The sequence below is a fragment of the Leguminivora glycinivorella genome, chromosome 13 (assembly GCF_023078275.1).
Source record: "Leguminivora glycinivorella isolate SPB_JAAS2020 chromosome 13, LegGlyc_1.1, whole genome shotgun sequence".
Taxonomy (NCBI): domain Eukaryota; kingdom Metazoa; phylum Arthropoda; class Insecta; order Lepidoptera; family Tortricidae; genus Leguminivora; species Leguminivora glycinivorella.
Window position 1 is genome coordinate 22,738,999 of NC_062983.1, and position 18,011 is coordinate 22,757,009.

Below are 18,011 nucleotides of genomic sequence, written 5' to 3' on the forward strand. Positions count from 1 at the left end.
TTATTAGGAAAGCGAAAAAAAATCTTAACTGTCTTCATTATTTAAAACGTCACATTTTCTCATTTCCTCCTAATTTCATCTCATTTCCTCCATTTCCTTATAATAGGAATCCAGTGTATTTACTCGTACTAAATTTACGTAAAAATTATGATCCCAAACATATTGATAAAATCGTTTCGTTTTTTTGGTAAAAATATACCAGCTTACTAGCATATCAGCAACAACACATTTAAAGATCGCTTTCTGATAGTACTGATGCAATGCAAAACACCATGATCGGAAAAGTTTGCTGGAATAAACGGCAAGGCGCTATACTTATTAGAAAGACATTGATAAGAGCGCGTTCACATTCCCATCAAAAACCAATCAATATGTTCGTGGACCCTAAGTAAGCGCTGTGGTAACGCTGCTCAGTAAAAGGACTAACCTGTAAATCATGCTAATACGAGGGTCATGCCAAAAGAAATTAGATACTCAAAATTTACATACTTTATTCTTTATTACAGCTATCTATTTTTTCGAAGTATTCACCGTGAACACGTATACACGTTTTCATCCGTCTAAACCACTTAGAAAATACCGATGACCACTCTTCTTTAGACACCTCAGAAATTTCGTAATTATACGCAGCCAACGCATCTTCTTTGTTCTCAAATCGCCTTCCTTTTAATTTTTCTTTAATTTAAGGGAAAAGATAAAAATCACAGGGGGCTAGGGTCAGGGAATATGGGGGTGGGGCAGAATAGTCACGTTTTTTGAGCTGAAATAGTCAAGTGTTCTAGCGGAAGTGTGCGGGGCAGCGTTGTCGTGGTGCCAGAGCAGGTGCCGGGTTCCTGACTTCGGCCGCTTGTCACACCAAGCTGACAGTACTCTTGGGGCACAAACTGTCACATACCATTCTGAATTAACTGTCTTTTGATCTTCTAGCACTATTGTAGCAATATGTCCCGTCTTGCAGAAAAATGAGGCAACCATTTGTTTTTGTGTGCTTCGGGTTCGGCGACATTTTGTTGGCGTCGGCTCATCTTCAAAACACCATACTGTGGACTGTCGCTTTGTTTCGGGATCGTAGTTATATAGCCATGTTTCGTCACCTGTAAGTATATCATATACGTTTTTGTTCTCGCCTGCGTCGAATTTATCTATCATAAATTTGCACCAATCCACGCGACGGTCTTTCTGTAAATCGGTGAGCTTGTGCGGCACCCATCTTGAACAATGCTTATGAAGAGACAGTTTACTATGAATTATAGTTTGCAATGCTGCTGATCCAATGCCCAGTTCACGCTCGAGCTCTACATATGTAATTCGTCGGTTCGCACGAATATTTTTTTCCACAGTCTTTACATTTTCTTCAGTGACTGCGGTTGGCGGCCGTCCGGTCTTCGCCTCATCTTCAAAGCTCTCCCGTCCTCTTTTAAATTCAGCAAACCAATTGAAAACAGTTGCACGTGACCACGCAGACTCTCCAAAAGTCGAGACTAAAAGTTCAAAACACTCTTGAGGTGTTAAACCTTTTTTAAAGTCATAATATATCATAACACGAAAATCACGTCGAGTAAGCTCCATTGTTGCGGAAAATTCCCGCCAAAATTATTTAGAAAAAAAATAATTAAAAAAGGAATCCTAAGAATTTCCAAGTGTTCCATTTTTAAATTTATAAGCAGATAACCTACCTTTACATTGGTGTATAACTGGCCAGTATCAATCAAATGACCATGGAGTATCTAACTTCTTTTGGCATGACCCTCGTATTCTGTGCATTTATGAACCTACGCCTACGGGGGTCGAATCAAAGTCCAAGCGAATAAAGGACGCTTTATTCACTCTTTCCAAACATACAGGGTGTTTGGTAACCGGATGCAAAGCCAAAAGTAAGTAATAGTCTAGGCCATATAGAACATTTTATCTATAGACAAATTTTATTACATGCTGCCTAAGAGCTGTTATCGAAAACGCTGCCATACCGATTGAGATAAGTATAACAAAACAATCAACTTTGGTGGAATTGTATATACTTCTTATATACCTAGGTCTACAAAAAATCCGGATTGGCATATAAATTGTCTATCTCTTATGGATTACTTACTATTACTCCCCGTCCGGTGCGCGGTAGGTATAGCATAAATATGTTTTGATACTATTCCGGGAAATGCAATAATTTTCTCTTAATTGACAACATTTCATATTTTCGACTATAAATTTTTATTGTTTGCTTTGAAAGAACTTTTTTATTTTTCCCAAAAACTGCTATTTTATTGCGAAAATCCCTTTTTATTAGTACTTCGAACAGAAAGAGCGTAAGTTACAAACGTCAAGACACAGCTTTATGACGTCACATGTGTTGTTTCATACACCTAAGAAAACGACAAAATCATTCCTAAAAAAAGTTTCAGTTTCAACAGTCAGCTTAAACAGTCCGAGATGTCTGACTGTCAAGTGTCACTGTCAACAAATATTGAATAACTACGAGCTATGGAATGTAGAAGTATAAGGAGAGAAATCTGTCAAAGTTGAACAGTCGAAAATGACGTGTCAAACCCTTATGTACCTGCAATTGCAGCGCCACCTGGTTATATATATGGACTTCTGAAACCTAAAGCTTTCGCTCCTTACCTCTAATCTCCATACTACTAGCGATGATAAGTGTTACAGACGTTACAGTCAAACTCAAGTGACATCCCAACTGGATTTTTTTTATATATTAATTTATATATTTTTTTATATTAATAGTGGCAGCTCTGAATAGTCTGACTCAACTATGTAACGTCACTTCCCCTTTAAACTATTTTTAAGATTTTTTTACTAAAAATAAGAAAAAAAAATATTAAAATAGTACATTACGATACAAGTGCGTAAAAAAGGAAGTCGAATTTCCTTTTCGCACGTGTATCGTACGACATTTTTCAGTACAGATGAGCCTCCAAAGTTTCGACCTAGCATATAATGAACCACTTATCGCACTAGTGCGTAAAAAAAACACCATCTGTACTGAAAAATATATTTTTGTGATCTACAGGCGTATATCTCGAAATGGTTCGAAAATTTTGAAACGTTGTCAATTGGCTTTTATATTCTATAGTTTTTGCTTAATTTAAACTTGTATAATATTTGGTTGCTATTCTTTAAACACTAAGTCGGTGGCAAACAGGCATTAAGCCCGTCTGATGTCTTGATGAGAATGTACGAATATCATATAGTAAACATAATAATAAACAACTGTCTACGAATACACAGGTGGTCCCACAAAGGGGAACAATCAATCCGCGTGGCAAAACGTTCAAGTACATGGCCAGTGCGTCGCTTGCGCAGAACAACGAGCGACGTCTCTCCATTATCACACTTTAAATATTACCGACAAATTTCCACTTAGTGTCTACACAAACGGGTCCCTTGCTTCGGTTACTCCGAGTGACGTACAAATGGGATGTTTGAACATCTTAATCATGTCCTTGTTATTAGGACTCGATTTGTGTGTGATCGGGATCAATGCCCGTAGTAGAGCACATGTTGGTGAGTTTGTTGTAATAATACAAGTGCAATAAAAGAGATCGCATCAAAAACATAAATGTGAAATGAGAGCCAAGTTCAATAATATGCCTTGGTTGTTCACTTCAACGAAAAAAGAAGTGATGTCTAAATGGGTGCCAAGTTCAATGATCAGTCCTGAAACTTATTTATAACATCATAATAGTACATTTCGTTATAAGTGCGAGAATGACATTCTCGCACGTGTGACGAACGACGTTTTTTAATACAGTTGCGAAAAAACACTACTACAACGAAATAATCCGAACTCCCAATTTTTGCATTGACATTGACGTACCTATCTTTGAAGCTTTTAAACTTGCGTTCATATTTTCGATTTTGCTATCCATCCAACACAATTTATTTATTTCATTTAGGGTTTGAGATCCGGATATCCGGATATCCGAATTATCCGGATATCCGTTAAATTTGAGATCCGGATCCGAGGTCTCATAGGATCCGGATAAAACGGATAATACGGATCCGTTAAATATGGGTATCTATCCACGCCAGAAAGAATTTTCGAATGAAATTGATGAATTATTTCCTGTATTTTGTTGCCTAAAATGTTTATTCACATTTATTTAATTCAAATACTCCAGAATATCAAGATAGGTTAGGTTTGGTACATTACGCCATGCGATGAATCCATAAAACTATATGTTAACAAACTAAATAAAATGAAAATTAAATCATTGTTTTTAAAACTGTGTTCGTTTCTAACTGGATGCATCCCGCAGGAATAACGATAAATTATTAATTTTCTATAAAGCAGAAATGATTGCCATGGATGTTTTTAAGCTTAATGATGAATTAGAGATCATGGAAGTAATTAATATAATTATATACGTAATCACTATCACTACATAGTATAAAACAAAGTCGCTTTCTCTGTCCCTATGTATGCTTAAATCTTTAAAACTACGCAACGGATTTTGATGCGGTTTTTTTTAATAGATAGTGATTCTAGAGGAAGGTTTACATGTAGGTATAGTACCCGTGCGAAGCCGGGGCGGGTCGCTAGTTATTTTATAAGCTGAATCCAGATCTATTTTTTTTGTATTTAATAAGATGGGAGGCAAACTAGCAGACTGGTCGCCTGATGGTAAGCGATCACTCCCGCCTATGGACACCCAAAACACCAGAAGGATTGGAGGTGCGCTGCCAGCCTTAGAGCTTCACTAAAAAGCGACTGGCAAATATCAAAACACACATTGACTGACATTTTGCACATAAGTTCAGAAAAACAATTGAAAATAGTACATGATAACTAAATATGTGTAACATATTTTACACGTCTAATACGCAATAAAATTATATTATTTTATCTTTTTTTCTACATCTGCAATTTCGCATGGATGTATTTATTGGCTGTGGTTACGGATAGACGCCCCAGTAAAACGGAGGTAAATTACCCTGCATTAGCTTATGTATGTTAAACAAAAATATTGGCCTACTGTTTAATGTTATATGCTGTACTGTACAATGGGAGTGACATTAATTGTGCCGCTTAACTTCAAACTCGGGTAAATCCGTTCTGCTTTTTTTGTATAATCATCCTTAAAACCGAATCGATTTACACGAGTTTGAAGTTAAACGACACAATTGTATGTTAAAAGTTCGTCTAAAAAGTTAATGGAGCAATAATAGACTATATTTATGTCGTTTTGTGAGTTTAAATTATTTTATTTCGGTAACATCAGCTTTGATTTGACGAAACCCCTATAAAAAGTGACCTTTTCAACACGGATCCGTTTTATCCGAAATATCCGGATCCGGCAAATCTTAAGATCCGAAATATCCGGATCCGAAAAATCGGCGGATCTTGCAAACCCTAATTTCATTGTGTGCCATAAAAACATAAACATTTACGATTTGGGACGATTGTTTAATATATAAGTACCTACATTTTAATTCAATCGACCATTTATGCCTCGAAGTATTCCAAATAACATAAAATAATTATGACAAATCGCGTAACATATTAAGGTTTTTTAGTCATAGGGCTTACGGCGAAATTGTGGTCAAAAGCTGCACTTTATGCAGAAAGCAAGCCACTTTGCACAGTGATACTAGGGACCAATACAAATGATTTCATCCGAGGAAACACGATTTTCATCCACTAGAATTCAAGATGGCGGACATTTTCCAAAATGGCGGCCGCATATTTTAAAAAAATTATAGAATCATAACGGCTGCCCCGATTTTGATGGTTGGGGTGTCTATCAGTTCGTATTGAAGCTTTTATTAATATAAAAAATGAAAACCATAAAAAAATTAAGATGGCGGCCGAATAATAAGAAAAATATGAAATTTTCAAACTTTTTTTTCATTCTCGTGAAATTTACCAATAAATTTTCTATGATATGGCCACATTTGTATGTATTTAAATTAAACCTGATAATATTATCTACATAATAAAATAAAAATTATGAAAATCCGTTGAGTAGTTTTTGAACTATACCCATTTCAAATGGAGCGCGCGGATTTGAAAGACGTTTTTGCACGTGATGTAAAAAAATTTGGAATCATAACGGCTGCACCAATTTTAATGGTTGGGATGGCTATCAGTTTGTATTAAAACATTTATTCATATAAAAATTAAAATCATTTAAAAAATTAAAGATGGCGGCCGAATAATAAGAAAAATATGAAATTTTCAATTTTTTTTTATTCTCACGAAATTTATAAATACTTTTTCTACGATATGGTCACATTTTTATTTATTGAAATAAAATCTTATAATATAATCTGCAAAATAAAATAAAAAAAACATTAAAATCCGTTCAGTAGTTTTTGAACTATACGCATTGCAAATGAAGCGCGGGGGTTTGAAAGACGTCTTTGCACTTGATGTGATGCATCGGCATCGTATCGTTTCGTACCGCTATACACGCAAGACTGATTATTTATTTTGGTCGCAACTTACTATATTACTATTTAGAATCAATGTTTTTAGTATTTATATACTTTATTAGTTTTTTATTCCGAGTTTAGGTATATTTAGATAACCGCCGTAAACTTTGATGGTCATAAATCATAATTTTTATTTTAATACGTAAAAGAACTTAAATAGGTACACATAACATTTGTATCACTTCTCCTTTTCAAGGCTAGAGATAATCTCCGACAACTTCTGTAGGGAGCTACTGAAACATATATTAATACAAAACTTATTTTTTGCTTCTCGTCTAGGTCATACTGAAAGATAAAAGAGTCACACATACATAATATCAAAATACAAGAAAATAATGAATAAATAATAATTTATAATATCATTTTTACAAAATATTTACTTTTTATTTTGGCAGCTGCCTTTCCAAATATTACATTGCATTATTTGCATTGCGCAGGGTAGATCCACAACACGTACAGTGCATTGTTTCGCAGCCTTTTTCAAAACCGCAATTGTCCAAGTATACCCATTCATACCATATCTCCCTGTTTTCAGATCACTGCAGTACCCAACTATCATTGTATGTCTTCCAACCCCAGGATGATGGCATAGGCACAGAAGTAATATCCAGAATATGGGGCGTTGTTATACGACACGGAGCGCAAGTGCTGCCGATGTTGGTTACTAATTTATTTTTGGTGGTAAACAGATTCTTGCTCACCAAGTTCTGGTGAACTTTTAAGTATGGCGATTATTCCTCCAAGAAGACTTTGTAGTTACTGCGATGTTTCTATCAAACCTGGTATAACTTCAGGGGGTGCAAACAATAAAGATAAAAGATAAAGATAAATATGTTTTAGAACAAGATTTTTTCCTTTTGTATTGAAAAAAGAAGTGGTGTCAGACGTAAAGGCGTGAAAACCACGAACAGCAGTCGGTCTTCAAGGTTCCAAAGTGTTGGCTATTAATATAACTTATACTCTGGCAGGTTATTCTCATTTTAAATATTAAGAAAATATACTAGATAAGACTTGGAAATTTCCCAATATAATTAGCTCCATAGATCCCATGCTTAAATGCCAAATTGGGACCGTTCTTAACATATATTTTAGTGAGCAAGCATGGACTCAGGCCTGTTTACCGGTATGGTTTGGTGGCTTAGGCATTCGTAAAGTGTCGTTTTGTCGACATCCCTGCTTCCATTAACATCACGTCCGATCTCGCAGGTAACATCCTGAAACCCTCCACGGCTACAAACTGCGAAATAAACTCAAACAACAAAGGGCATGGTACACTCTAGTATCCGTTACCACCCTGAACTCACTCGAGGCCTCTTCATGAGGCAAAGACCTTTCGAGGCTCTAAGCTAGGTCCAAACCCGAATCTGGCCACTGACTTTACGTCTATCCTTCGCCCGTACTTCAGACTCCAGTAGTTTTTATTTAAATACCAAGACATCTGTATCGGAAGATCTGATGATACGCGTGAGTCCCTGTTCCGCCATATCTTTTGCGCGAGGTACAATGAGGCTATTAGCTTCTTCCGGTTACGTTCCTATGGTTTGCCCTGAGCAAATGTTCTCTGAGGAAGTAAATTGTTTAGAAAAAAAAATTACCACACTAATAACATCAACAGGCTACAGTTTCTGGAACAAGCCTTGTTATATATGATCAGCAGACTCCACATTTATCGGTAAACTTGGTGCGCAAGGAACTGTTTCCAACCAAAATTAATAACCAATGCCGGCGGGATCAACATCGTCAGCACTACAAAAACATACGCTCTTTGTCGTATAACAAGCAGACCATCTTGAAACGTAGACTAAATAGACGAGAAGCAGAAAATAAGTTATTTTATACATAGATATTTCTGTAACCCCCTACAGAAGTTGCCGAAAATTATCTCTGGAGTCCTCGTAAAGGACAATTGCTATTAATACAAATGTTATGTTATGTGCATTTAAGTTCTTTTACGTATTAAAATAAAAATTATGACCATCAAAGTTTACGGGGTTATTTAAATATACCTAAACTCAGAATAAAAAACTAATAATGTATATAAATACTAAAAACATTGATTCCAAATAGTAATATGGTAAGTTGCGACCAAAATAAATAATCAGTCTTGCGTGTATAGCGGTACGAAACGATGCGATGCCGATGCATCACATCAAGTGCAAAGACGTCTTTCAAACCCGCGCGCTTCATTTGCAATGCGTATAGTTCAAAAACTACTGAATGGATTTTAATGTTTTTTTTTATTTTAGTTTGCAGATTATATTATCAGATTTTATTTCAATAAATAAAAATGTGACCATATCGTAGAAAAAGTATTTGTAAATTTCGTGAGAATAAAAAAAATCATATTTTGCTTATTATTCGGCCGCCATCTTTAATTTTTAAATGATTTTAATTTTTATATGAATAAATGTTTTAATACAAACTGATAGCCACTCCAACCATTAAAATCGGTGCAGCCGTTATGATTCCAATTTTTTTACATCACGTGCAGAAACGTCTTTGAAATCCGCGCGCTCTATTTGAAATGGGTATAGTTCAAAAACTACTCAACGGATTTTCATAATTTTTATTTTATTTTGTAGATAATATTATCAGGTTTAATTTAAATACATACAAATGTGGCCATATCATAGAAATTTTATTGGTAAATTTCACGAGAATGAAAAAAAAAGTTTGAAAATTTCATATTTTTCTTATTATTCGGTCGCCATCTTAATTTTTTTATGATTTTAATTTTTTATATTAATAAACGCTTCAATACGAACTGATAGACACTCCAACCATCAAAATCGGGGCAGCCGTTATGATTCTATAAATTTTTAAAAATATGCGGCCGCCATTTTGGAAAATGTCCGCCATCTTGAATTCTAGTGGATGAAAATCGTGTTTCCTCGGATGAAATCATTTGTATTGGTCCCTAGTATCACTGTGCAAAGTGGCTTGCTTTCTGCATAAAATGCAGTTTTTTTCCGTAAGCCCTATGACTATTTGAACGTATTTGCATTAAGTTGGTAATATTGGTAAGACGCCACTACTTTAAATGACAGACGACGCGTTTCGTTCCATTTCACGTTCTGTTTACACGACTCATTATGAGCCACTTTTTCAAAGTATAAAACATTTTATAAATTATGTTTAGTATGACTAAAAATAAACAATTACATATGAAATATTAATGTCTTAAACATTAATCACTTAATAGTATGTTTATAGTTTTATTACGTCTTAGTAAAATATACTAATATTAAAACAGCTCGGTAAGTAGTCGTAAAATGGAACGCATACATTTTACGCACTAGTGCGTAAAAACCAACTTCTCGCACGCTAAACAGCCAAAAAACGAGCACTTTTTGAGCAACTGTATTAAAAAATACTTTTCCATTGTGTTTCATAGAAATGAGCGCTATCATGACAGTCGAAATGTATGAAACAGCCAAATCTTTTTCTGCGATTTCAGCATTGGTAAGCATTGGCAAAAGTATTTTATGACGTTATAAGTAAGTTTCAGGACTGACCATTGAACTTGGCACCCATTTTGACATCACTTCTTTTTTTGTTGAAGTGAACAACCAAGGCATATTATCTATATACATATATAAAATGCTAACGCTAATGTACGTATGTCCGGGGTTTTCTCTATCACTATCAATTCCAATCAACCCCCTGTTGGGGTGGTAAATACCCCTTGGTCTCTAGATGAAAGTAAGGGAGTTTGGTCGCGGTGGGTGGAAGTGGGTGGCTGTGGGTGGCGAAAATGTTAAAAAAATATATATCTGTCCTTCTTCTGTATTGTACATCTCTACTTCTGTATCACGCAATATAATTTTAAATGTGTCACGCAATATAAAAAATGTGGGTAAGTGCATCTGTACTTATATATCTGTACTTCTGGAAAGTTCTAAAAATTTCTGAAATGATCTAGAAAAGTACAGAATGTGTGTAAATGTTTCAATCGATATGGAATGTTCTAGAAAGTTCTAGATACTTCTGGAAAGTTCTAATATTTTCTAGAATAATCTAGAACGTTCCAAAATTTGCAAAACTGAATGTAGTTGATATAGAATGTTCTGGAAAGTTCTGATATTTTCTAGAATGATCTAAAACGTTCCAAAATGTGTAAAACTGAATGTATTTGATATAGAATGCTCTGGAAAATTCTAATATTTTCTAGAATATTCTAGAACGTTCCAAAATGTGTTAAACTGAATGTAGTTGATATATAATGTTCTGGAAAGTTCTAATATTTTCTAGAATGTTCTAAAACGTTCCAAAATGTGTAAAACTGAATGTAGTTGATATAGAATGTTCTGGAAAGTTCTAATATTTTCTAAAATGATCTAGAACGTTCCAAAACGTGCAAAACTGAATGTAATTGATATAGAATATTCTGGAAAGTTCTGATATTTTCTAGAATGATCTAGAACGTTCCAAAATGTGCAAAACTGAATACAGTTGATATAGAATGCTCTGGAAAATTCTAATATTTTCTAGAATGTTCTAGAACGTTCCAAAATGTGTTAAACTGAATTAAGTTTTACATATTTATGAAATTTCTACATTATTCCATAAGTTTTCAGAACTTTCTAGAACATTCCATATCGATTGAAACATTTACACACATTCTGGACTTTTCTAGATCATTTCAGAAATTTTTAGAACATTCCAGAACATTCTTATGAACAACATTAAGTTTTACACGTTTTGGAACGTTCTAGAACATTTTAGAAAATATAAGAACTTTCCCGAACATTCTAAATCTAAATATATAAAAGAAGAAACTGACTGACTGACTGACTGGCTGACTAACATATCAACGCACAGCCGAAACCGCTGGTCCTAGAGATTCCAAATTTGGCACGTAGGTTCCTTATATAATGTAGTCGCTACGGGACGAGACGGGACGGGCCGGGACAGGAATAAGGTTAGGGATAAGGATAGGGATAGGGACAGGGACAGGAACAGGGATAGGGATAGGGATAATATGGGTATCGTTAGAGAGATATGCAGGCAGTGTAAAACGCAGTGCAAAAAGCAGGCGGCTCAGTGGGAAGGGATCGTTGTTGTAAGGGATAATTCAAGAAAGTACTTTTTACCCACCGACCATTAGTGTCGAAATACGGGCTATGTGGGTTGTTTATAAAAGTTTCCCCAGCGTATATAGAATACATACCTACTCATACCTGCTACCTACGCTGAGGTCGATGTGGTAACATTTCTACAATCATTGCAAGCATTTCTTTAAAAACAATAGTATTATGTGTAATCGAAATAATCGCAGACAAATGTACCTACAGAGAAACCTACGGATCCAAATGAAAATCTTAATTTTTGTATACGTTTGAATAAAAATACTTTTAGTACGCGGGCGAAGCAGCGGGTAAAAGCTAGTTATATCATATTATTGAACTTGGCTCTCATTTCGCATTTATCTTTTTAATGGGATATCATTACTTTTTTTAAGTATTTTAAGGCTACGGGAACGATTATTAATATTTACTAAGTTTACTGGAAAATCGAGGATTACTAGCGCCATATAGTAAACCCCGGTTGAATTAACATGTTTTTACTGAACATATCACTTTTCGAAAATGATAAAAATGGTAATGTGAACTTAGTGTTTATAGTAAACAAATATGATGTCCTTAATGTCTACATATCTATTGAACGCAGATCTAAGAAATTTTTATTTTCAAGTAGTCTTCAATACGCATTCAGCACGTCAATCGACAACTATATTCCAAGAAAGGCAAATTGTCAACGGATGTATTTAATATAATCCCGCTGTATCTATTGTTTTAGACGCTTTTCGCATACCGTATCTCTCGGCTAGATCCACACAAAAGCTACTGCTTCTTACATACTTATGCTGTGAATTCTCAAAACAATAGCCATAACGTTTATAAAACGCATTCTTTTTTTCAAGTACATACTTACATCTACAAAAAATATGAACTTGTAAATCGTGCGTCCAATGTATGTAGTAAAGATTAGCCGGTTAACTGTCAGGTTATGTGCAAGAGCGGTTGACGGGGGACATGCGGTGCAACGTGCCGGCGCAGACCATGGCGGGGGCGGTGTGCGGCGCGCTGCGCGGCAGCTACTACGGCCACACCTACGCCAGCTTCCGCGGCGTGCCCTACGCGCGCCAGCCGCTCGGCCACCTGCGGTTTGTCGTAAGTTACACTCTAGTTAACTCTTCAACTTGATAAACATCTCGCGAACAACATTCAGAGAGAATGTTCAAGTTCATCATTTGCAATGATTGTCTCAATTGGTGAAACTTGTGCAGGCGCCCCAGCCGGTGGACCCGTGGGATGGATTTTTCAACGCGTCAGTGGAAGGTCCCGTGTGCCCGCAGAGCGACGTGCTGTACGGGCCGATGATGCAGCCGCTCGCCACGGACGAGGACTGCCTGCACGTCAACGTGCACGCGCCGGTGCACCACCTGCCGGCCTGGGGCCGCCAGTGCTGCGGATCCACCTGCCTGCCCGTGCTCGTCTTCATACACGGCGGGGCTTTCCACTCCGGGTCCGGAGATGGTGACTTAAATGGGCCCGAGTATATGATAGATGAAAACGTGGTCGTCGTTACTTTCAATCACAGGTATTTAGAACCGACAACTAGTAACAACGATTGACGAGAAAACATTTTTGAATGTGCATCTTCTTTCAGACTGGGCCCGTTCGGCTTCCTGTCTCTGAACTCGTCCAGCGTGCCGGGCAACACGGGGCTGCGCGACATGCTGGCGGCGCTGCGCTGGGTGCAGGATAACATTCGCGCCTTCGGCGGGGATCCGCACAGGGTGACACTCATGGGGCAGAGCGCGGGAGCTTCCGAAGCACACATGCTATCCCTTTCTGAATGTTCTGAAGGATTGTTCCAGAGGTAACTAGTACAGAAATCTATTATTTGGTGTGTCATTTTTGGCTGTCTCATTTGACCAAGTGTTAGAAAACGCCTCATCTGCAAAATAGGCCATCAAGCAATAAAAAGGTGTATAGACCGAAATGCGAGGAACACAACTTTTGACGGCAACAAAATATGTTTGGTGTAGTTAGCAGTGTTAAGCTGAGTTAGACTTGCAAGTTATCGCTGCAAGTTTTGAGACAAAAACAAACAACATATAAAATTTAAACAAATACCTTTATCACCTAACTCATCTTTTCGCATAAACCGCTAAACCGATTAAGACGAAATATAGTACAGAGAGAGTATGATCCCCAACTTCCCAAGACAGGACATAGGGTCGTTTTTATTTCAAAAATCAACCATTAAGGTATACTGTAAAGTCTTCGAAACGTCGGGATGAATTGTAAATTCATTATACGCGATTTAATCTGTTTCCATAGTTTTATTTCATGAGTAACTATCGCGGTAATCGACGACAATATTATAACCATTACAGGTTTAAGCGTGTGAACTGAGGAGTCGCAGTAATTCAGCTTCGGCGAAATCTGAGCTTCATACCGTTTAAATGAGCTTTAATGTCTTGTTTGGTATCAATTACAACCATATCAAAGTCGGTGACCCTTCCAATTTTAATTCAAATCGGTTCAGTTTTTTTTTTATTTTCATTTAAATTTCCACTCCACCCCACTTATTATTAGACTCTTAAAGGATGAGTTAAGTTAAGAAATAAAAACTAGTAAATTGGCTCGGTTGAAGCGTGAGGAGAAGTTCTAAAAAAATGTTATTACTTCGAAATTATGTTCATGTGTAAATGAATTCGCCATCGCCGTTTTATATGACCTAGCAGCATTAATCAGGTACCTAGATTATCATTTAACAATATCAAATAGGGGTTGGGAGCACCTGAAAAACATTCAAGAGCGGATTTATAAAAATACTATACAAGACATCGTAAACATGACTAAATGAAACTTGTAGCAAATTAAACCAGCTTTATTCGTTCATAATCACCATGTCGCTAGGATGCACTGTTTCCATGATTTAAGCGAAAAACAGAAATATGAGACCGACTCCGCGCCGGCTCAAAGTGCAGGGTAACTTTTGACATGTTTAGCTCCTAACGTCTAAACAAAGTTATACAGCCAAAAATCATGTACAGTTCTTAACGACCTTTCATTTGCTGACATAAAATGTCTGTATTGTTTGTTGTAGATTGATTTTGATGAGCGGAACCGCAGGATCTGGATTTTTCACAACTCGACCGAGTTATGCGCAGAATGTAAAGGAATCCTTTCTGAAGGTGCTGGGCATTAACAGCACCGACGCGGACGAGATCCACCGGCAGCTGGTGGCCCTGCCGGCCCAAGCTCTCGTCGACGCCAACAGTGTGCTGCTCGCGTCTTCTGGCTTTGTCGTGTTCAGTCCGGTCGTAGAATCCCAATTCAACGGAGTGAAGAGAATCCTCGATAACGATCCGGATGTGTTAGTTGGGCTTGGAAGAGGAAGTCAGTACACGACTTTATTGGGGTTCACGAACAACGAATGCGCGTCGTTCAGACACAGGCTCGATGAAGTAGACATAATAGGAACGATCAAGAAGAACCCGATCACAATTTTACCGGCTAAACTAATGTATTCTGTCTCACCGGCCCGACAAGCAGTGGACGCGCAAAAGATGATGGATAGGTACTTCGACGGGAACCCGTCTATGGAGGATTATATACCTGCATGTTCAGATTCTTTTTTCATATATCCTACATTAAAACTAGCCAAAGCCAGATCTATGATAGGTGCCCCGCTATACTTGTACAAGTTCTCGTTTAGCAGCTCCTTTGTGCCGGTGAAGCGAGCCTTCGGGATAGATTACGGAGGCGCCGGGCATATGGACGACCTGTCATACGTGCTGCGAGTCAACTCTATGCTTAAGGACACTATGTTGAATCCAAGAGACGAAGAGATGAAAGATTGGATGACTCGTATCGTTGCCAAGTTCGTTGTCTGTGGGTAAGTTAAAGTATAAATAGTTAGTATTTGGTGCGCAAAGCAAAGGTTTGCTGTGATATTCAGTGTTATATATTTAGTTAGGATGAATGTTTTTGCAGCAACGTGACATGCACGGCGAACGCGAGGTGGAGGTGGCCGGACGTGTCGTGCTTCTCGGGCAAGCTGTGCGGCGTGAGGTGGCGGCTCTGGTACCAGGACCTCAGCCTCCCGCGGTGGCTCATGTGGCCTCTCTCGAAAGAAGAGCGATCCATGATCAACTTCTTTGATCAGTTGTATAGCTCTATAGATCTATAGAGCTTAGTCGTCTCCCTATTTGTAAAGAGTCAATAATATCTGGAGGTTAGGGGACCGGGTAGGCCTAGTGGCGACGCTGCCTGTTAAGCCGGCGGTCCTGGGTTCGAATCCCGGTAAGAGCATTTATTTGTGATGAGCATACGGAAGACCAGTGTCGGGGTCCTCCAGGGTCCCTTGGCATGAAGCTGAGAGGAGACTTTTTCAGTTACGCTTTAATACAATAATATTTATGTCAGTGTTGTCAGTGTTATTAGTTAAGGCGTGGCTAAATTGCCTAAATGTTGACCTATAGCTTTTAGATTTGTATTCTTTTTGACTGGTTTTATTATAGGTATAAAACTTGTTATTTGTCTATTTTTCGTGCCATATGATTAAATAAATTCTATTCTATTTGTTCCTGAGTCGTAGATGTTCTCTATATATGTACGTACAGTCGCCATCAGATATATAAGAGCGCCCGAGGTACTCAAAAATATCTGAACACGCCTCTATTGCCTAGGCGTTAGAGGCGTGTTCAGATATTTTTGAGTACCTCGGGCGCTCTTATATATCTGATGGCGACTGTACTACCAATCGTGTGTTATGAAAGTAGGTAAATGATAAATAAATACATGCATTATCATTTGAGAAACGTACCTAAACTTAATACATATTTTTTTTCATTATAAAACGGCTCACTTTTTAATGTAACAACATGTTAAATAGTTATTACTACACCTTTTAGCTGATGCGATTATTATTATTTATTTGCCACAATTTGGCGTTTATAATGTAAAATAGCCTATAATGGACGGTGATGCCATAATGGACAAATCAAACCCAAATCCTTAAAAATAAGTATTTAAAATTAGTTTCTAAAAACTTACGGCATTGTACCATAAACAAGAGTCATAGAGCTGCTTAATTTTGAAGTTTCATTTAATTCGGTTATTTCTGAAGGATTTGGCGTCAAGATAAAAACATCAGTTTACTGAAAAAAATATTAGGATGAATTCTTAATAAGGTTGCTAAGAGAGTTGAATTCATGTATAAAATAATAAAAAAAATATCTTAAACTGTCCATGATTGGGTCCGTTACCTTATAGGCTTATATGATATATGTAAGGTATGATAGCTAATATTATTACTTATTTATATGCAACACTTTAACGATTTGTTTTGATTAGCTATAACTGACGTCGTCTTTTATTTATTAAACGTAACTAATTTGATTAATAAATAAGTTTTATTTAATATAATGGTTACAACATTATCATCAAGAAGCTATCACTAAAGAAATATTAAAGAAAACCGGCCAAGAGCGTGTCGGGCCACGCTCAGTGTAGGGTTCCGTAGTTTTCCGTATTTTTCTCAAAAACTACTGAACCTATCAAATTCAAAACAATTTTCCTAGAAAGTCTGTATAAAGTTCTACTTTTGTGATTTTTTTCATATTTTTTAAACATATGGTTCAAAAGTTAGAGGGGGGGGACGCACTTTTTTTTCCTTTAGGAGCGATTATTTCCGAAAATATAAATATTATCAAAAAACAATATTAGTAAACCCTTATTCATTTTTAAATACCTATCCAACAATATATCACACGTTGGGGTTGGAATAAAAAAAAAATTCAGTCCCCACTTTACATGTAGGGGGGGTACCCTAATAAAACATTTTTTCCATTTTTTATTTTTGCACTTTGTTGGCGTGATTGATATACATATTGGTACCAAATTTCAGCTTTCTAGTGCTAACGGTTACTGAGATTATCCGCGGACGAACGGACGGACGGACGGACGGACGGACGGACGGACGGACGGACAGACAGACATGGCGAAACTATAAGGGTTCCTAGTTGACTACGGAACCCTAAAAACATGTTATTAAGAAAAAAACACGGTCATTAATGTCATCATCCTCCATATGTATGCATGTAGTGTGGGTTACCTACGCATAAAACAAATGATATATATTTAGCTGAACAAAAAAACAGCTGTTAGGTTTAAGTTCGAATACAAGTGGCAACACGCCACAAACATTTTATAGTTATTTATTTGTTAACAACTCACTGATTCGGTAGACGTACAGCCGGAACAGATTTATATCAAGAAAATACACCAACACATTATATCATTAATTGTAACCATTTAACAAAAATACCTATCTACTTATATGAAAAACGTAAAAACAGAAGGTTCCTATCTATGTCGATCATTAATAATATTTTATTGTAAACCTTACAATATACATAGAGACTTGACGAATCGCATTTTATTAACTTTATAATAAGTTAGCAACTTACTGAACTCTCCGTTTACACCAATACTCTGAATGTAAGTTTGCAGCGTCTTTACCTGGAAAGAAAACACGCCTCAAGTTAG

General features: G+C 36.8%; 2 protein-coding genes across 4 annotated transcripts in view; one reads left to right on the forward strand and one right to left on the reverse strand.

The window, feature by feature from the left end:
* The window catches only part of LOC125232560 (serine/threonine-protein kinase D1), a 143,521-nt gene that overhangs the window by 116,215 nt on the left and 9,295 nt on the right, over positions 1 to 18,011 (reverse strand). The gene's annotated exons all lie outside the window — the stretch shown is intronic.
* On the forward strand, positions 3,313 to 16,076 carry LOC125232562 (juvenile hormone esterase-like). 2 transcript variants are annotated; one of them, XM_048138281.1, is made up of 6 exons: positions 3,313 to 3,513; positions 12,451 to 12,617; positions 12,734 to 13,047; positions 13,117 to 13,329; positions 14,566 to 15,357; positions 15,456 to 16,076. In XM_048138281.1, exons 1-6 carry the CDS (start codon positions 3,423 to 3,425, stop codon positions 15,649 to 15,651), a joined length of 1,773 nt encoding a protein of 590 aa, XP_047994238.1. In that variant the 5' UTR covers positions 3,313 to 3,422; the 3' UTR covers positions 15,652 to 16,076. The 2 variants fall into 2 exon arrangements, with proteins under 2 accessions (XP_047994238.1, XP_047994239.1); XM_048138282.1 differs by having other exon boundaries at positions 15,439 to 15,598.